At 41.0% G+C, this 21,649-nt stretch overlaps 1 protein-coding gene across 1 annotated transcript in view; it reads left to right on the forward strand.

The window, feature by feature from the left end:
* The window catches only part of shank2b (SH3 and multiple ankyrin repeat domains 2b), a 423,060-nt gene that overhangs the window by 25,141 nt on the left and 376,270 nt on the right, over positions 1–21,649 (forward strand). Inside the window, exon 3 of the mRNA XM_060928256.1 lies at positions 6,666–6,737. Coding sequence (XP_060784239.1) covers positions 6,666–6,737 — 72 coding nt within the window. The remainder of the gene's footprint in view (positions 1–6,665; positions 6,738–21,649) is intronic.

Consider the following 21,649-nt stretch of genomic DNA (forward strand, 5'->3'; position numbering starts at 1 on the left):
AGGTTTTCATTCCAGCCATGCAGCAGCACACCTGACTTGGCTCATTCAATCAACTGAACTGTCTTCACACAGTCAAATACTTGCAACCACACCCACCCTTAGTGGGTGTGTCAGTTGATTGAATAAGCCAAATCAGGTGTGCTGCTGCATGGCTGGAATGAAAACCTGCAGCCACACGGCCCTTTATGGATCAGTTTGGACACCCCTGCCTTAAACCCTAGTCCACTTAGACATGTAGGTAAACACTAAACCACTTGTACGCTCAGCATATAGAGCTACAGAATAGTGTGTGTTGGTTGTTGTTACTGTATATGTATCTCTAGTTTTATTACTTCTTAAGGTGATGATACATGGGGTAAGTTTTTGGGCAATGTTGCCAGCAACGGGCAACCAGATGAGACACAGGGCAACTAATTAGGGCAACAGAAAATTAGCAACAACCAATCAGATAAGAGCAAATCTATTGCCAGGGACACCGCAAAGATGGACACTGAAATATTTGCAGCTGTCACTTTTGTCTTGGCTTCAGCCTTTATTAGCTCAAGTAAGTAGCACTTCTGGAACAAAATTGAATAGATACTCTGCTCAAAAGATAATTTGCCATTATTTTAACACTTATAAGTCAAAATAACCACATTATTCTGTTAATAATAAACACTTTTAAATCTCTTTAAAAATGCGATTAGCTTCAATCACATATGCTAAAACTAATAACTGACATATACGTCACAAAAACATAATCGTTTAATTCTCATCTCAGCAAAAAAGAAAAAAGGACATGGACCAGGAGATGGCTGCTGAGGAGGAAAAGGGGCTGACGGAGCTCCTGAAAAGCTTTCTTTCTGTTTTAGATCCCGAAGTTTGTATTGTTTCGCTTTGGGGTTCCACAAGTAGTCGTGCTCTGTATGTGAATTAGATCAGACAATAAATTAGACATTCTCTATTACAGGGCGGCACGGTAGTGTAGTGGTTAGCGCTGTCGCCTCACAGCAAGAAGGTCCAGGTTCGAGCCCCGTGGCCGGCGACCGGGTTCGAGCCCCGTGGCCGGCGAGGGCCTTTCTGTGCAGAGTTTGCATGTTCTCCCCGTGTCCGCGTGGGTTTCCTCCGGGTGCTCCGGTTTCCCCCACAGTCCAAAGACGTGCAGGTTAGGTTAACTGGTGACTCTAAATTGACCATAGGTGTGAATGTGAGTGTGAATGGTTGTCTGTGTCTATGTGTCAGCCCTGTGATGACCTGGCGACTTGTCCAGACTTGTCCAGCGTGTACCCCGCCTTTCGCCCGTAGTCAGCTGGGATAGGCTCCAGCTTGCCTGCGACCCTGTAGAACAGGATAAAGTGACTAGAGATAATGAGATGAGATGAGATTCTCTATTACAACTCAAAAAAAAAAATCACGAGCTGCCCATCACTTTTAACTTGACGCAAGACAGCTAATGTTATCCCTACATAGCTAGCAATAACTTTCAGCTAACTATGTTAGCAAAAACCATTGGTAGTTAGCTAAATCCCATTCAATCTCTATGGCGCGGTGGTTAGCTAACTGCAGTTTACCAGTGTTGCCACAGTTACTTTGAAACAGTAATCTGACTACTGACTACTGCTTGAAAAAGTAACTTAGTTACGTTACTGACTACTTGATTTTGAAAGTAACTAAGTTAGATTACTTTTAGTTACTTGCAGCATATAGGCCTAGCACCAAAAAGGAAGACATTTTTGAGACGGGGGTTGGGGGGGGGGGGGGGGTCTGGGGCAGATACATTTTGTAACTTTTAGATGCAAATTCCTGCATTTTAATGAATTAGATGTCTGGCTTGATGCTGCCCCTGAGACTGGGCAAGACATTGAAAAGATAGACGGTCCGGCCTAAAAGATGGACATCTGGCCACCCTACTTACAGCAGAGGCTGATCCCCCACCCCCTCAACATAAAAATGACTACCAGTTATGCCAATACTGACTTTTATTGACATCAAAAACAACAAAATGTCAAAAACATCTGGAACAATCAAAACTGACAGTGACATTTGAAAACTACTTCCTGAAAAAGGCTTTGACCTACATTTTTTAATATAATAAAAAATAAGACAGTCTTACTTGACTTTATGTAAATTATAAAGTGTCTTGTTTAAAGATAATAAAACATACAAATAAAATTGACTTTCACATAAATAACTCTTCTCATAAAAATAAAATATTATGGCACTGAAAAGCTAACAACACCTCAATGAATGAACTTTTCTTATAAGAAAGTAAAAAAGAAAGTAGCCTTGCTTAAAAATAAAATAAAATAAAATATTCTTAACTCCATATATCATCCATATGAATTACAGTAACCTCTTAATGAACCTGTAGTCCCGCATTAGAGCAAGGAGTGCTTTAACAAAACAAGACAGAACCAAAATCATCTTAATGAGCCTGTAGTTGTCCCGCATTAGAGAAGCAAGGATTTATGCAAGAAACTGTGGACTGGGGCCGGTAAACCAGTGGTTGTACCGCATTAGCAGAAGCTTCTCGAACCTCTGGTCAGACAGTCTGTTTCTTCTTGGTGTGAGCACCAAGCCCCCCAGACTAAACAGACGCTCCACAGGAGCACTGGATGGGGTTGGTGTGTTGTACTTCAAGAAGATCCTCTTTATGTTGACAAATTGATGCAGAACCTGAAGATCATTTGACGAACTCAGGTACATCATCACTTCTTTCTCTGCAGAGTAGGTCTCCTCTGGCTCTGCCTCAAAATCAAAAAAGTCCACCTCACCTTGGTGGACAGGTGCGTTGGCGACACTGGCAGAGCTCTGTGGTGGAGGAGCAATTGTGCAGCATTCATCTTGGAGAAGCTGTTTCACTTGCTCCCTCCTATCTGCATCTCTCAGCCATCTCAGCTTGAATTTTGGGCAACTCACAGCTGCGAGAAGGGCACCTCTGTCGTCCAGGAGATTGGCAAACCGTGTCTGCACTGCCTGAAAAAAAAAAGATTGCTATGTTTAGGATATGTGCAATAACATATGTGTCTGTGAATAGTGACAATAAGGGAATTCTATTCCATGTATGCCAACAAAGCCTTATAAAAATAACAATTGAATTAACAATACATCATGTAGTATCCATAAATTAATTGTTTTATTATTTTCTGGAATTTGCATTTTATTCTTGTTTTGCCATAATGAATATTCTGTATTCAGCAATAGTATGGTAGAATAAATTTCAGATAGGTTAAATATGGACCATACCTGCACTATGGCATCTGGAAGGCCTGCAGTCATGCTGGAGAGGGTGTCTTTCACGGCAAGGGTCCTCTGCATCAGAGCTTCCAATGTGGGTAGCAAAGTCCCATAAGGACAGTCAGCTTGTAGAATGTCCAGTGCAACAGTCAAAGGCTTTGTGGCAGTGCAATACTCATGTAAGAACTGGTACTCTTTGTCCTTGAAGCATTTTACTCCCAACTTGGTGCACAGAGTATTCAGCTCATGCATGGGGATTTCTGTAACTCTTTTTACAGAGTCAAAAAAGGAGTTCCACCTTGTCGATGTTGGGACTAGGAGCTTCCTCTTGCTCACCTCCTCCACTGCCTCTGATGCAGTGCTGGACCTACTTGCCTTTGTCCACAGAGCAGAGCATTTTGCTGTGCTGCTCCTGTACACAACCTTGACGTCTGCAATTGATGTTAAGTATTTGTCGACGTCATTTGTGGTAACGAGGTTGACTGTGTGTGAGGCACATCTGTGGTGTGGAGGAAGGGCAATCTGGGCCTCAGCAGCATCACTCTCCTGCTCAGCTGACAATAGGTCTGACATGGGTACAAACGTGACTTCATCGAGGGACTCTTCTTCCATCTCGTCGTCATCAGATGGAGCCTGATAAACTCGAAATGCTTTCACAAAATTCGAGCCGTTATCTGTCACTGTCGCAACGACTTTATTTACAATCCCATACGACGAGTGGATGTCTTCAATTTCTTGACCTATCACGTCATATGTGTGTCTGCCCCGTACTCTCCTACACGCCAACGCGGCCTTTTTTCGTTCTAAAGTGTCTCTACTAAGCCAGTGCAGTGTGACCCCCATGTAGCTCTTATTATTCGCTGTCCAGATATCTGCTGTTGTTGATACGAAGTCGACATCACGTAGTGCGGCTCTAAGATTTTCCTCCATCGTTGAGTATTCCCTGTCCAGGTAGCTAGCAAAGGATGTTCTATGAGGCAGCTCAGTGCCTTTACTGGTAGGAATCCTACAAACGATGGCACGAAATGAGGGCGAGTCGACTGTGTTAACAGGCAGCATCTCTTCAACCACATAACGTCCAACTAACTGGTTCAATTCCGCACCACTTGTTGGCTTTGCGCCGAAATCAAGCTTCATCTGTTTAGGACTGGGACCTCCCGTGTCTTTTTCTTTCGCTGCGGGTGGTGCTCGCTCCTTTAAGCTTGTTGAGGCGTGCTGTTTATCAAGGTGCTTCTTTAGGTTAGACGTGGTATTTTTGAAAGTTGAGAGTACTTTCTCGCCAGGGCAGAGCGTGCATCAGACCCTGATGTTACCATCATTAACTGAAATAAAATCGAAATAGTGGCTGTACTTCCAACTGCTAAACGCGAACCGCTCTTCCTCCATAGCACACTAATGTTGCAGCTAACTCTCTCTCGCGCCGCGGAACAGAGATCTGATGAGATAGAATATTTGCTACAAATGCACGTTGAGCGGCATATTCTACAGAGTGAAGACGAGCCATTTAGGCTAATAAAATATGCCCCCCCCCCCCGAAATGCGAAAAAGTAACGCATCTAATATTAGATAAGTAACTGTAGTCTGACTACTGGTTTTGAAATAGTAGTTGCGTTAGACTACTCGTTACTGAAAAAAGTAGTCCGACTACAGTAATGCGTTACTAAGTAGCGCGTTACTGGCATCACTGCAGTTTACACTTAGCTGAAAAAAATCAATGTCTTAAAAGTAGATGGCATTTCAAGTTCATAAAACAGGTGAAATTTAATTTCGTCTGAAATTTGATCATTTTGACATACGTTTATTTCTGTAATATCTAAAAAAAAAAACAGGCCATTCTGTGGCTGGGAAGTTATTTAATTTGAGGGGATTCCCTAGCAAATAACGTACATGAAATCGCTCGCTTCACGCAATCAAGCAGATAGAGGAAGTCCGTGTGCGTGGGTTTACCTTTTGTCATAGTCGTCTTCTTTTCTTGGATTTTACAGCAGCTGGCATCCACAGTGTTACATTACTGCCATCTACAGGTTTACCTTGACTGTGCACTGTCAGTTCCATCATTCTGTCGCTAAACGAACAGCTGATCACACCGAGGTGCTCGCTGACCGCCGATATTTATTAGTTTGGTCCTTTGTTTCCTTTCTTTTATAACATAACATCTTTTCTTCTTGCTTTCTGTTACTGTAGTCAGTCATCCATGTTTGATTTGCGTCCTCCATTTTCCTCTCCTGTTTCAAATTTGTATCCCGCAATGCCTTGCGCGAACGGGGAAAACCCACCACATGATGCATGATGTAGTATCTCCTATTACGTCACGGTGAAGCAAGAAATAATAGCGGAGAATTTAGGGCCAAGTGGCCATAAATTCATTAATTGTTCTATTTCAAAATAACTAATAAAATTGGAAGTCTTTGATTCGAATTCAGTAGCTTTCAGTCCACTAAACAAACATAATTGGGTGTTTGGGAAAATTCTTTTTATGACCTAAACCTGAAAAATCTGAAAGTCAGTCTACCTTTAATTCCAACCTGAGCACATAACTTTATTTGACAATAAAGTTGACTTGACTTGACTTGACTTGAAGACAAATGTCTGTTGGTTAAGCATTAGATGAGGTAAATTCACCACTTGGGGTTTACACATAACAACTTACCGGCATAAAAATATATCAGTTGTCTCTCTTTTTCTTCGCTCCACTGCCATTGAGACGCCACCATCTTTGTTGAAAATTTCAGAAGCTCTCAGGTGGTCATGTGATTCGCTGTTAGCACTCTGATAGGGTGATCTTAAAAAGTTGCCCAAAAGTATCAGATTCATCCAGATAGAAATTATGTTGCCCAATCTCAGTGGGAAAGTGTTGAAGTGCAATTGCCCAGCAACAGTGCCCAAAAAGTTGCCCCGTGTATCATCAGCCTTATGTTCTGGCTGGGTTAGGAGCATGGATTTTCCTGCACTGGTCATGCCTGCCTTCCTTATTTGACCTTCATCACAAATTCTTGGGTCTGCCAAAATAAGAATTGATTCCCCAATCACCTTCTTACTTTATAGATCCTCTCAAATCTTGGGTAACAATAAAATCCAGTCCCAACCATATATAAGCATTTACTTAGTGGTGTATTTATTTATTTATGTGCTGTTGCTAAAAGCTTCACTGATCTTTGCTTATTAAATTCAATCCACTCTGGTGTTTATGTTATCAAGTTGATGGAATCTGTTTTCGATTTGGTTTGTCCTTTATGCCTGTTGGTGGTCATTAAAAAAGCACCATATAATTACAGCACTGACAATGGTTTTAAGGTGTAACACTTCCATTACATTTGCAGCTACAATAACACACACACACACACACACACATAAAGCAGGATATGTAGTATTATTTTTGTCCAGTCTGTGGGAGTTAATGCATTACTGTACGTATCTTGCTGTTCATTCCCTGCTTTTGTTTTTCTCAGTTTCGTTACAAGAGCCGAGTGTACCAGCATGCCAACGTCAATGAAAAGCAGATTGAAAAGCTTCATACACAGGTGAGAATTTCATGAGACATACAGTAGATCTGTTTCATATCATGTTACTTGAAGGAAACTCCGATATCTTTTGGATATCCAATATTGTTTTGACAGTGTTGATGTTTTTCCCCACTAATAAACGGAAAGCTGACTTTACACATTTGCAGCCAATGTACACATCAAAACTCTCTGAGGAACATTTTGCAATGATTAGATCAAAGCTAAGCAACATATCTTTTGTCATATTAGGCAAGAGTTGTCTTGAACAGCATTATACGTTGTTATGAAACACAGTGGTCAGTTAATGGGACGGCATTGGCATTAAATTGCGCTATCATCAACACTAACATGAATGTTGCATATGTATATTTATGCAAATCACACAAGTCGGATGTGTGGGAACGTCAGACATCAAACGCAAAAGAAAAACCTTTTAGATGGATCCGTGTGTAAAGGAATATCTAATTTGCACTAATCAGTGCGAGGATTCATGAATAATATATTAAGCTCTTATGGTGTATTTACATATGCTTTGATTCCCAACTCGTTCCAGAGATGGTCAGCAGTGCGAATCGTCTGTTTTTAATGCAGTGAGTTGAAGTGAAGGTTTAATTGCAATGGTCTTGCAGTGCAGCAGCACTGAGATTTGTTTTCTTGTGGTCATGCTTTAGCGCTCGGTCTGTTCGCTCTCGCTCAGCCTCTGAGAGCGGAAATCTCAGCTCATTTAGTTTTGCTCTTTTGGATTCCTTTAATAAGGTGGTGGATGTTTACTCCAGAAGACACTAGCCTTTATGACAAGACCATGAACTGAGGCTGTGATTGTTGGAAAATCTGAAAATGGGAAGCTGGTCGACTGCGACACTTTCCTTTTCCAGCCCAAATCTGTCGCGACAAGCAGTGTATCCAGTACATCAAAATTGTGTTCGTCCAGGACTTTCAGCTGGCTACAAATCTTTTTCACCATCCAAAAGATACATGTCATCTCCAGTCCTTTCACCCTCAAACCAAATGGAACATTTAGAAAGTCTTGTTTGATGTAGTCTGGGTCCCTGCAAATGGATGTAATGTTGAAAAAAAGCTGGGACCCAATGTTGACACTATTCCTGTGTTGATAAGAAACAGAAAACATAGAGCACATTTAACCCTGGGGGTGAACCAATCTAATCTCCTTCCTGTTTTAAAACAGCATCAAAGTGCACAACCAAATATAGTTTCTAGAATTTCTGTAAAGCTAGCTCTTCTGAACATTAGATCACTTTTAAACAAGTCATTTTTAATTAGTGATCTTATTTGTAAACACAATCTTGATTTTTTGCTTCTAACTGAAACCTGGCTGGATCAAGCAAATAGTGCTACCACCCTTATTGAAGCAGCTCCCCCAAATTTTAATTTTTTGAATGTTACCCGACAAGGGAAAGGTGGAGGGATCGCAAATATATTCAAAGTCTCCTTTCAATGTAAACAATCCTCACTTGGTGATTTTACGTCCTTTGAACACTTATGTGCACTTGTTACATGCTCTCCTAACATATTATTATTAACTATTTATAGGCCTCCGAGACATTCAGCCAAAGTCTTTCTTGAAGAGTTTGGTGAACTGTTATCAGTCATTTGCTTAGAGTTTGATTGTCTTATTATATCTGGGGATTTTAACTTGCATGTAGATAATACTGATAACATTTATGCCAAAGAACTATTTGCAATTATTGATAACTTTAACCTGGTACAACATGTACAGGGACCGACCCACTCTCGTGGTCATACTCTTGACCTCGTCATCACAAAGGGTCTTACTGTTTCTTATACTGTTGTTGACCTGGCATTATCTGATCATTTCTGTGTTTTCTTTGAAGTTTCTATGTCTCCTCACATTCAGAATAGCTCAACGACTATAGGTAGGAGAGTCATAAACGACAACACGTGTTCTTTTTGAGCAAGCTCTCTTACAAAACTCAACCAAAATGTCAGACTCTGTAGATGATTTACTGGAATTTTTTAATTTAAATATGACCCAAATTATGGATGATATTGCTCCATTCAAAATAAAAAAGAGTCAATGATAAGCAGAAAGCACCATGGAAGCAGTACCCGACTGTTAAACTGCTAAAGAGAGAATGTAGAAAGACTGAAAGAAAATGGCGCAAATCTAAACTTCACATCCATTATCAAATCCATAAAGAGATGCTTTGTAATTATAATTATGAAATTCGTAAAGCAAGACAGTCTTTCTTCTCCAACATCATCAGCAGGAATATGAACAATGCCCGTGTGCTATTCTCAACAGTAGAGAAGCTAACTAATGCCCCACCACAATTAGCACCTGAACTTCTATCAGTTAATAAATGCAATGAGTTTGCATCTTTTTTCAAAGGTAAAATTGATAAAATAAGGCAGAATATTTCTCATAATATATCTCAGTTGCAAAAAATTGAAAAACTGCAATCACCAATGACACAGATAGATAACTTTAACACAATGTCAGAATTTTGTTTAATTGATTATGAGACTCTTGAAAAAACTGTACAAAATCTCAGTTCTTCAACATCTGAATTGGACATTCTGCCCACCAACTTTTTTAAGTCTGTTCTTCATCTTATAATTACAGATGTGCTTCAAATTATAAATACATCCTTGGAGACTGGCGTTGTTCCTGTGTCCCTAAAAAAAGCTGTTGTAAAGCCCCTTCTTAAAAAAAATAATCTGGATCCTTCAGTGTTAAATAACTACAGGCCAATATCAAATCTACCATTCATCGGGAAAATCCTGGAAAAAATTGTCTTCAATCAATTAACTGCCTTCTTGATATCAAACAGCCGTTTTGATAATTTTCAGTCAGGATTTCGTGCCAATCATAGCACTGAAACAGCGTTGATTAAAGTTATAAATGACATACGTCTTAATGCTGATGCAGGCAAAACATCGGTCCTGGTATTACTGGACCTCAGTGCAGCTTTTGATACTGTTGATCACAACATGCTGCTATATCGACTTGAACACTGGGTTGGATTGACTGGTAAAGTTATCAATTGGTTAAAATCATACTTAAAAGATAGAAGCTTCTTTGTTACCCTGGGAAATTGTTCCTCAACGTCAATGCCCTTGACCTGTGGTGTCCCCCAGGGGTCAATTCTTGGACCATTACTTTTCAACCTTTTATATGCTCCCACTTGGGCAAATTATCAATAAAAATTCAATTTTGTATCACTGCTATGCAGATGATACCCAAATTTATTTTGCTCTATCACCAAATGACTATGCCCCCCTTGAATGTCTCTACCAGTGTATTGATCAAATCAATAGCTGGATGTCACAAAATTTTCTTCAGTTGAACACAGATAAAACAGAAGTAATTCTATTTGGAAAAAAAGATGAAAGACTCAGGATTACCACTATTCTTGACACAAAAGGGATTAAAACTAAAGAAATGGTTAAAAATCTTGGTGTTTTCATTGACAGCGAGCTAAACTTTGACAGTCACATGAAAGCAATCACTAAAACGGCATTTTATCACCTAAAAAACATTTCCAAACTAAGAGGACTTATGTCAAAAAATGATCTGGAAAAACTAATACATGCCTTCATCTCTAGTAGGGTTGATTACTGCAATGGCCTTTTCACAGGCCTGCCAAAAAAGACCATCAAAAGACTTCAGCTGGTTCAAAATGCAGCGGCGAGGGTTCTCACACGAACAAAAAGAACAGAGCACATTACCCCAATTCTAAGGTCCCTTCACTGGCTTCCAGTAAGCTACAGAATTGACTTTAAAGCATTGCTGCTGGTGTATAAATCTCTAAATGGTACAGGACCCAATTACCTCTCTGATATGTTGCAGCGGCCTAACCCAATCAGATCTACCAGATCGCAACAGAAAAATTTACTATTAAAACCAGTTGTTAAAACAAAGTGTGATGAAGCAGCTTTTAGCTACTATGCAGGACAGCTATGGAACCAACTGCCAGAGGACATTAAAAATGCTCCTGCTGTTGGCAGCTTCAAATCTAGGTTAAAGACCAAGCTGTTTTCAGATGCTTTCTGTTAAATAATTAATATTTTTACATTTTTTATAATCTTTACTTTCTCTGCATGTTTTAAATTTACTTTAATTTTATTCTATTTTATTCCGCTGGTTTCTTTTTCTTTTTCTCCTTTTTTCTTTTTGGCATTTTATCATTTTATTATTTTAGTTCTACTGTTGTTTAATTCTTATTATTTTCTTTTAATTCTTTTAATTAATTGTTTTAGATTAAAAATAAAATTATTTTATGTAATTTTATTTCTCTATTGTTTACTGTTTTTGTTTTTGCTTCTGTAAAGCACATTGAACTGCCATTGTGTATGAAATGTGCTATATAAATAAACTTGCCTTGCCTTGTGTGGAGTTTGATGTTCTCCCTGTGCCTGTGTGGGTTTCTTCTGGGTTCTCCGGTTTCCTCCCACAATCCAAAGACATGCACATCAGGTCAACTAGCTACTCTAAATTGCCCATAGATGTGAATGTGAGTGTGAATGGTTGTTCATCACTGTGTTAGCCCTGCGATAGATTGGCAACCTGTCCAGAGTGAACCCTGCCTCTCACCCAATGTCAGTTGGGGTTGATTTAATCTCACCTGTGACCCTAAGTAGGATAAGCAGTATCAATGATGGATAGATGGATGTGTCTCTGTGGATAATGCATACATGTCAACGTTTGGTCAATCAAACCTGTATAACCAACCTCCAAAATCCTTATTTCCCTTATAAAATCCTTATAAGATGCAAATTAAAATAATTTACCTCAAATTTGAATGATAATTAACAATGATATATCCCAGTTACTTTTTATTCAATATTAATAACAATAAACCTTCAGAATGAATACAAAGCTCCAATGTTTGACAAAAATACAGTGTCACTCTAATGTTCTGAATTGTACTCCATGACAGCTTTTTTAGCACTCTGCACCAATACCTCACGAGGCTGCATGTCACAGCAAGTGTCTGTGTTGATCTTACACTGCAGTAGGCCAGGTCAGTGTGTCTGCATTCAGGTTCTTTCTGCTCTCTGTGTGTATCTTCCTGACTTGAGAGAAAACAATCTCACAGTCAGCATTACTGTGGGGTAAACAGAGCACTGCCTAACTTGAACTAAAACGCCCACTACCTTGTGTTTTCTGTCTTTTCCAGTTGTTGGCATATCAGTTTTTGAGCGTGCAAATACTGTCATCAGTGGCTGATTTTGCCTTTGGCTTGCATTCCGCTGATGTAATTTCGATTTGAAATGTTCTGTCACATCATACACTCCCGATGCTGCAACTTTGATGTCACGCGCACACAGTGTGCAGTGTGCGTATTCTTCATTTTTGGAGGCTGCTGGTTGGATTATGCCATTGAAAAGGTCCTTCCATTCAGGGAGAAACCTACCGCTGTATTGTGTTTTGAATTTCTTTGCCGGAGTGCCCATTCAGAATCTTTTCAGTTGCTATTGAAAGTCGCTCAGGTGGAAATACGCTTTTCAAACAAAATGTTACTTCACGGTTGGCAGGATTCTTGCAATGCGGTGTGCGCATGATCAAAAGTGGAATGAAGTCTCGCTACCACAAGATAATGCGCGATTTCATAAGACTCTTTACTGGCTGTCTGTGCTTTCTGTGGTGTACAGTACATTTGTAAATGTTATGCGCTCTTTTATCATCGTGGAAATTGATTATAACTCTAAATAAATATTGAAGTTTTTTTTAAAGAATCCGTATAACTTTATCTGTATGCCCGTATACTACGTTTATTGAATCAAATCCATATAAAACACGGACATTCCGTATAGGTTGACATGTATGGTAATGGAAACCTTTCAAGCTCAAAAAATGAGTATCTGACTCAATCCACATCCAGTTTCTCAGTAATGTCACAGCTTTTCGTATCCAGGCCCTACCATATGAAAAGACATTACATTACATCACATTACATGGCATTTAGTAGATGCTCTTATCCAGAGCAATGTATAATGAGTGCAAAAGTCAGGTACACAAAGTGCTGAACTTGTAGACAAGAAAGTTCTAGTGCCAACTGAACAAGTGACAGCAATACCTAGTGTAATATGCTCTTGAAGTACCAATACTCAAACAGCCAAGGAAACAAACCAACCATACAAAGTACAAATATAAATCTCAAAACAGCTAACCCCAGGCTAGATGGTATACAACCTGGGTTGGTCAAGAACAAAATGCAGTTACACAGTGGGCAGGGAAGAAGGGAAAGGTGCAGCCTGAAGAGGTGAGTCTTCAGTCTGTGCTTGAAGGTGGTCAGGGAGTCAGCAGTTCTGACCTCAATGGGAAGGTCATTCCACCAACAAGGAGCCAGGACAGACAGTAGTCTTAGGCGGGCTGGGCAGGAGTGGAGAGGAGGAGGGCCAGGCGACCAGTAGTAGCAGAGTGTAGGGATCTGGCTTGCGTGTAGGGGTGGCTCAGACTCTGGAGGTACCGGTATGCTGGTCCCAACCCCTTGACAGCCTAGTAAGCTAGAACCAATGTCTTAAATTTGATGCGAGCTGCAATAGGTAGCCAGTGCAGGCCAGCAAGCAGAGGGGTGACATGGGAAGAATGAGGGAGATTGTAGAGCAGGCAAGCTGTAGCATTCTGGATGAGCTGCAGGGGTCTGATGGCAGAAGCTGGAAGGCCAGCAAAGAGAGTCGATTTCATTTTGGAAATCATTTCTACACTGTCAGAAATAGGGGTACAATAGGAGACCATTTCTGTCCCCAAAGGTACAATCTACACTTATGTCCATTAGGAGTCCATTTCTGTCCCCCAAGGTACAGTCTATACTAATGTACCCCCTAGGACTCATTATTGGACCTCAAGGTCCACCAACAAGGAGCCAGGACAGACAGTAGTCTTAGGCGGGCTGGGCAGGAGTGGAGAGGAGGAGGGCCAGGCGACCAGTAGTAGCAGAGTGTAGGGATCTGGCTTGCGTGTAGGGGTGGCTCAGACTCTGGAGGTATGCTGGTCCCAACCCCTTGACAGCCTAGTAAGCTAGAACCAATGTCTTAAATGTGTATCTTAAATGTGTATCTTTTTAGGGTCAAAAAGGGACATATATGCTCCCAATCAGTATCTAAATGGTACAAATAAGTACCTTAGAGGCTACTGCCCCAGTGACAAGCCACTGTACCCCTGAAGGTACAGTGATGTACTTTGTTTTCCGAGAGCGTATTAAATTATTTAATAAATGGTACTATCTAATCAAATGAAATGCTAAATGAAAGATTTTTTTTTTTTTGCTGAATACTACAGACTTGATACCACGAGTTGGCCTAGTGGTTAGCATGTCCACCTCTCAACCAGGAGATTGCGAATTCTACTTGCGGTCGGGTCATACCAAAGACCATCATAAAAATGGTACCTACTGCCATCTGGCAAGGCACTCTGCAATACAGATGCAAGTAGGGAAGTCAAACTCTCATGGTTACCAGAGGACCAGCCCCCCACTGTAACCCTAGCTGTATAGACAAGAGGCTGAGGGCTATGGAAATGGAGATTGGCACCACACCGATTTGCCTGAAAGAGCTGGTTAGTACTGGGACAGGAGACTGCATGGGAAGACCAGATCCTGACATGGAAGGGACTTTGACTTGACAGACTTGAGATCTCTTACTCCATCCTCGTTCTTCCATCTCATTGAATAATATTATTATGGGTGAGGAAATTGCCAAAAGGTTTAATTATGAAACTAGTTAAGACGAGTCGTGGTGGTGGCCATATTGGACAACTGATTTTTCCTCAGTGCAGTTTGGTATAAATCATCACACACACACACCTTCTCTGGAATACGGAGAAAATTTTGTACCAGGTGTAAAATACAGTCAGGTGAAAACTCATGAAATGCAGTGCACACATTTGCTCTTGCTTTTCATTAGTGACCGGCAGAAAACATTGCACAATGGAAAGTAGAACCTTCTTCTACCCAGTTTTCATACAACGTTCGATCATTTTAATTTAAAAAAAAATCAAAGGTGGATTGTTTTTGTGATCCACCTTTAAAAGGAGTCCACGCTGCTGCATTGCATTTCACTCTGCGATTCCATTTAAGATAGAAAACCTTCAGTGCACTGGCTTTATATCCCTTGATCTCTTCGGTGAAAAACAATCAGTGAGATATTGCTTTTTTAAAAATTGAATGGTCACAAGGGAGTGTAATTCCTAGCTGCATTCCATTTCACATTTATCAGAGCATTGCAGTAGTGTCACTCTGAAATGCAATCACTGTCCAATCACAGCTGTACTCAGGAGTGTCGGTGTAATCAGAGAAGTGAGAAGGGCTTGAAAGCATAATTTACGAGGAGGGTTTACTGTCCTTAAAAAGTAACACACTTTAAAGTTTCTTACTGGTTTTTCATTCTTCATAATAAAAGTGCAAATATATCTAGCAGTTACACAGGGATGATTTTGGCTGAGTCAGATATTGTTTGTTAGATACGCTTTAAACACTGAACATGATCGACTATATTCGGGATCTTTTTTTTTTTTTTGGCCAAACCATAATATTCCAGAAGTTTTCTTCTGGAATATTATGCTGTTAATGTCATGTATCTTGTTATGTTACTTGTTTAGAGAGCTGGGTTGGATCCCTTTAACTGAGGTGGGGTTTACATTAGACCGTATCAGTGGATCATCAGATTAACGTTTTTAAAACGATTCGCGTGCACACAGCAACGCCAATACACGGATACGCTCGGCTCTGCAGGCATCCTGCGCTCCAAATCACTCCGCCCTGAACAGCGAGTGCCCTCTGGAGGGTGCGCACTCCGGCCCTGCGCAGCTCACAGAGCGCGCGAGTGAAGTGCACGAGCAGTAATTCGGGACTGAGCCGCTGTGTGTGTGATCTCAGTGCATATCGGGCATGCGCGTCACTACCACTTGCAAGTGGAAGGATGGCAAGCCTAAAGACAATCATAACTACACAATGGGCAGTATTTGCATCAGTATTTGCAGTATTTTCATACTTTTATACTCTTTAATGAAAGGTGATACAAGGCGGAAGTCCGTGCCGTTTTTCAGCAGTCGCGTCACATGACCAACGCCAGCGAATCAGGAAGGTGGATGTCACAGTAATGTTGTCCAATGACGACACCAGCTAGAGCTCAGCACAGCGTATCCACGTATTCTCAATGTTTACACAGCACCGGACCAGACACAATCTGGATTGAATACGTGGAGCCTGGCGGATTCCCGTTTCCCGGCGTTTCCAGGCGTTTTAATGTAAACGGACAGTGCATCCGCGAAGAAAATGAGACAGATACCGTCTAATGTAAACTTGGCCTGATCACTGGACTTTTGATAAATGCCTATTTGTATTCAAATGCTTGAAAAGACTTTGCCCATCATACGTCAGGAACATGTTTACTCGCAATTATCGAGTACATAACTACAACACTGTTAGATTTGTTTCTATTCACATGGTCGAAATATCATCCAAGTCTGGTTATAGAGCCTTTAAACGTAGACGGCCTTTCAGATTTTTCAAGTTTAGGTCATAAAAATAATTTTCCCCGACACCCAGTTATTTTTGTTTAGTGGACTGAAAGCTACTGTACGGAAGCCGAGAGAGGCCCTTCATATAATCCTTTTTTTTATTCACCTTGTTATCCCGATAACGACATAATTAATTCAGGATCTCGAGAAAACAACACAACTAATTCGAGATCTCGAGAAAACAAAACCGTTATTTCGAGATCTCGAGAAAACAAAACAATTATTTCATGATCTCGAGTAAACAGCTGAGAAATGGTTCATTCAGGTGTGCCAAGAGACTTGTGATATGCTGACTTTGGGGCTATTTCTCATTCTGTATAGACGCAACTTTGGTCATTAGAATGTCTGGAATAATCGATCACCTAATAAGGCAATATTTTGATCAGGGGTTGACACAGGGAGAGATTGCATTAAGTCTTTTAATAAGGGATAATTTCAAAATTAGTCCGCGGCACCTCCGCAGAAGACGGGCCCGGCTTCGTCTCTACCGACAGAGATACAGTGATCCAGCTGAGATCATGAAATAATTGTTTTGTTTTCTCGAGATCACGGAATAATTGTTTTGTTTTCTCGAGATCTCAAATTAGTTGTGTTGTTTCCTCGAGATCCTGAATTAATTATGTCGTTATCTTGGGATAACAAGGTGAATAAAAAAAGATTATATGACGGGCCTCTCGCGGCTTCCGTACTACTGAATTCAAATCACAGACTTCCAATTTTATTAGTTTTTTTTTTTAAATAGAACAATTAATGAATTTAGGGCCACATGGCCCAAAATCCTCCGCTATTTTGTCCTGCTTCACCATGACCCAATTCAAGATACTACGTCATGCATCACGTGGTGGGCTTTCCCTGTTCGTGCAAGGCATTGTGGGATACAAATATGAAACAGGAGAGAAAAATGGAGGACGTGAGTGTGCGAATAAAACATGAAAGACCGACTACAGTAACGGAAACTGAAAAAAGACGTTATGTTATACATGAAGGAAAGGAAATGCAGGACCAAACTAATAAATATCGGCGGTCAGCGAGCACCTCGGTGTGATCAGCTGTCCGTTTAGTGACAGAATGATGGAACTGTCAGTGCATGGTCAAAGGTAAACCTGTAGATGGCAGTAATGCAACACTGTGGATGCCAACTGCCGTAAAACCCAAAAGAAGAAGAAAAAGGTAACCCTGCGCATGCGCACATGGACTTCCTCTGTCTGCGTGAAGCCAGCGATTTCATGCATATTATTTGCTTGGGAATCCCCTCAAATTAAATAACTTCCCAGCCACAGAATGGCCTCATATTTTTGAGATATTACAGAAATAAATATATATCACAATGACCAAATTTCAGAGGGAACAAAATTTCACCGATTTTATGAAATCGAAAGGCCATCTAGCTTTAAGCCACAACATAAAGTGCGTTCGTTGCACTCTTGCACTTTATGTTGTTATTTGTAATCCCGTGATGTTTAATGTAGCACCACGGTCCTGGAGAAACATTGTTTCATTTTAACTGTGTACTGTTTGTTTGTCTCATCTCATCTCATTATCTGTAGCCGCTTTATCCTGTCCTACAGGGTCGCAGGCAAGCTGGAGCCTATCCCAGCTGACTACGGGTGAAAGGCGGGGTACACCCTGGACAAGTCGCCAGGTCATCACAGGGCTGACACATAGACACAGACAACCATTCACACTCACATTCACACCTACAGTCAATTTAGAGTCACCAGTTAACCTAACCTGCATGTCTTTGGACTGTGGGGGAAACCGGAGCACCCGGAGGAAACCCACGCGGACATGGGGAGAACATGCAAACTCCGCACAGAAAGGCCCTCGCCGGCCACGGGGCTCGAACCCGGACCTTCTTGCTGTGAGGTGACAGCGCTAACCACTACACCACCGTGCCGCCCACTGTTTGTTTGTTTTATCTGTAATTGCTTATCCCATGCGTGATCGCAGGGAGCAAGCTGGAGCCTATTCCAGCTGATCATGGGTGAGAGGCAGGATACACCTTGGACAAGTCGCCAGCTTATTGCAGGGCTGACACACACATAGAGACACAAACAACCATTCACACTCACGGTCAGTTTAGAGCTACCAGTTAACCTAACCTGCATATATTTGGACTGTGGAAGAAAATCCACGCAGACACGGGGAGAATATGCAAACTCCCCACGGAAAGGCCCTCGTTGGCTGCTGGGTTCGAACCCAAACCTTCTTGCTATGAGGCGACAGTGCTAACCACTATACCACCGTGCCGCCACTGTGTACTGTACCAACTGTATATAGTAGAAATGACAATAAAAAAGCCTTGACCTTGACCTCGGATGTAGACTCAGTTTCTGTAGCGGTTGTGGTGGAAATTCCCTCCAATTTTCTACCAACAAATCTTTCAGTTCATCCACACGAGAGCTTCAATAATCTGCTAACTTCTTCTCCATCCCATCCCATAGTTCCTCCATAGGGCTTAGATCAGGGCTTTGGAAAGTAGAGAAGTATTCTTTGAAAAAATCGCCTGAATAATGTCTTTGCTGAATCCTGCAAGTTGGCATCCAAAATGCACCTGAGCATTTCTGAGTATGTGCTACGATTAATGAACATAAGTTCAGCAACACTACTGGAAGAAAACAGCCCCAGCCACATCTGTGCTTTATAGTATAGTGCAGTTTGGTTGGAATTCTTCTCCTGGCTTTCTTCATGCAAACACTCAACCAGCAGATCCATCCATCAAATCTCAGTGATATCTGAAGGAATCCCTTCTGCTGTTTCTCGCATGTTCTTTTTTCTTTCTTGATTTTATTCACACTTATTCTGCCCAGGTTGCTGGTGATCTTTCTGCCTCTGCCTGAATGGTGTCTGTTTTTATTCACAAGTCCTTCATCTTTGGAGTTTTTTTTTTTTTACAAGTTTTGCTGTTCTGGTGAATAGACCAGGCTTCTTTAACAGCTTTCTTTGTGCAAACAGATGATGCTAGAATGTTTCTTGAAACTTGCATCCCTCTTCTTAGTTGTTTTTAAAATACTTTAACCAGCTGGTTCCAAGGTAAATTATAGGAGATGTACAGGTATGTGCAGTTGTGGTCAGAAGTTTATATACAGTGACATGAATGTCATCTTGGATATGAATGTCATGGCAATATTTGGGCTTTCAGTCATTTCTCTGAACTGTTATTTTTCTGTGACAGAATGATTGTACAGCATACAGCTTTAATTAAAAAAAAACACTAGAATTTGGTCCACAAGTTTTAATTTTCTTTGGGCTTTCTGAAATCAACACAGGGTCAAAAATTTACACACGCTCACTTAGATTATTAATTCAGAGGTGCTGAAACTTCCAAAATGTCTCTTATCTTGCCAAGGCCAAGGTCTCTTAAGTTCCTGTTAGTGATCACGATTGATTACAGCTGGTAGCTTCTCTGTGCCTCATAAAAAGGGTTTGTTTACAGCACTCATTGGATTGACCAACACGCAGTAAAATGGGAAAGTCCAAGGAGCTCAGTGCAGATCTGAGAAAGAGGATCGCAGATATACACAACTCTGGAATGTCTTTTGGAGCCATTTCTAAACAACTGCAAATTCCAAGATCAGTTCAAACAATTGTATCCAAGTTATTGTGAGGAGTCACTTTGCCAAGCCAGTTTGCTTCAAGAAAACCCAAACTGTCACTCTCAGCTGAAAGGAAATTGGTTTGGATGGTCAGGAACAACCTGGAAATCACCATGGCACAGCCCTGCCATGAACTGGAAGCTGATGGATCACTGTCTACAGCTCAGATCACCATGGACTAAGAGGCTGCTATTCAAGAAATAACCCCTGTTCCAAAATTGACACCTTCGAGCTTAACTAACATTTGAAGCTGACCACTAGGGCGCATCAGTTGCCCTCACTTTCATAAAATCTGATGCATTTTTGTTTGGGTGTTCCTTTTCACCAATAAAGACATCCTGTAAAATTTTTTTGACCATATTCAAAAGTCTAACGGTGGCACCATGAGGTTCATTTTTTGCCAAAAAACAGTTATTTTATGTTTTCGCGTAAGGTTTGAATCACAATGTTGGACTCCATTTATTGATTTCTTGTGACCCAGAGATCATGTTAAGAACCTTTGCAAGGGATTGAGATGCATTAATGTGATTCATAATACATTTGTATTGTTTAAAAGTAGTTGAACAATGATTCAATGAACAGCTAAAACTCAAACTGTGCTTGATAATCTCATCTCATTATCTCTAGCCACTTTATCCTGTTCTACAGGGTCACAGGCAAGCTGGAGCCTATCCCAGCTGACTACGGGCGAAAGGCGGGGTACAACCCTGGACAAGTCGCCAGGTCATCACAGGGCTGACACATAGACACAGACAACCATTCACACTCACATTCACACCTACGGTCAATTTAGAGTCACCAGTTAACCTAACCTGCATGTCTTTGGACTGTGGGGGAAACCGGAGCACCCGGAGGAAACCCACACGGACACGGGGAGAACATGCAAACTCCGCACAAAAAGGCCCTCGCCGGCCACGGGGCTCGAACCTGGACGTTCTTGCTGTGAGGTAACAGCGCTAACCATTACACCACTGTGCCACCGTGCTTGATAATATATTTAGAATATGTACTAAAAATGTGTATCTAAGATATTTGGTATACTCTATAAGGTGCCATAATGTTTCATGAAAAGTGATCGAAATTTTGTCATAAAAGTCATAAAATAGCAGCTTTTTCCATAACTTTGAGTTCCTGGTGCCACCATTAAACTTTTGAATTTTGTCAAAATATTTCACCCAGTGTGTTTTCTTACCAAAAGGAACATAAAAACAAAAATGCATCATGATCGGAGGAACTTTTCATTTTTAGGGGGCAACTGATGCACCCTACTGACCACATGGACAAAGAAAAAAAGTCTTCTGGAGGATAGCTGTATGGTCAGATGAGACAAAGATTGAGTTGTTTGGCCACAATGACCACCATGTACAGAGGGACACTGTACCAGCTGGTGGTGGTGGTAGGATCATCATGCTCTGGGCTGTTTTACTGCCAGTGGAACTGGTTTATTGCACCAAGTGGATGGAATAACGAAGAAGGAGGACTACCTCAGAATTCTTCAGCATAAACCATCAGAAACTTGAACACAACTTGGGAGTTACAACAGGACAATGAACCCAAACATGCATCAGAGCTGGTTGTGGAGGATAAAGCAGGCTAACATTAAGCTTAAAACAAGTCCTGACTTCAACCCTATTGAAAATATATGGACCGTGCTTATAAGTCGAGTCCATGCCAAGAAAAAAAAAAATTGAACTCTACCAATTCTACCATGAAGAGTCATGAAATATCCAACCAGATTTCTGCCAGAAGCGTGTTCATGGTAAACAAAAAATGTTTGGTCAAGGTGAATCTTGTGAAGAGACATTTTACCCAAATATTAGGTGTGCTGT

The sequence above is a fragment of the Neoarius graeffei genome, chromosome 8 (assembly GCF_027579695.1).
Source record: "Neoarius graeffei isolate fNeoGra1 chromosome 8, fNeoGra1.pri, whole genome shotgun sequence".
NCBI lineage: Eukaryota > Metazoa > Chordata > Actinopteri > Siluriformes > Ariidae > Neoarius > Neoarius graeffei.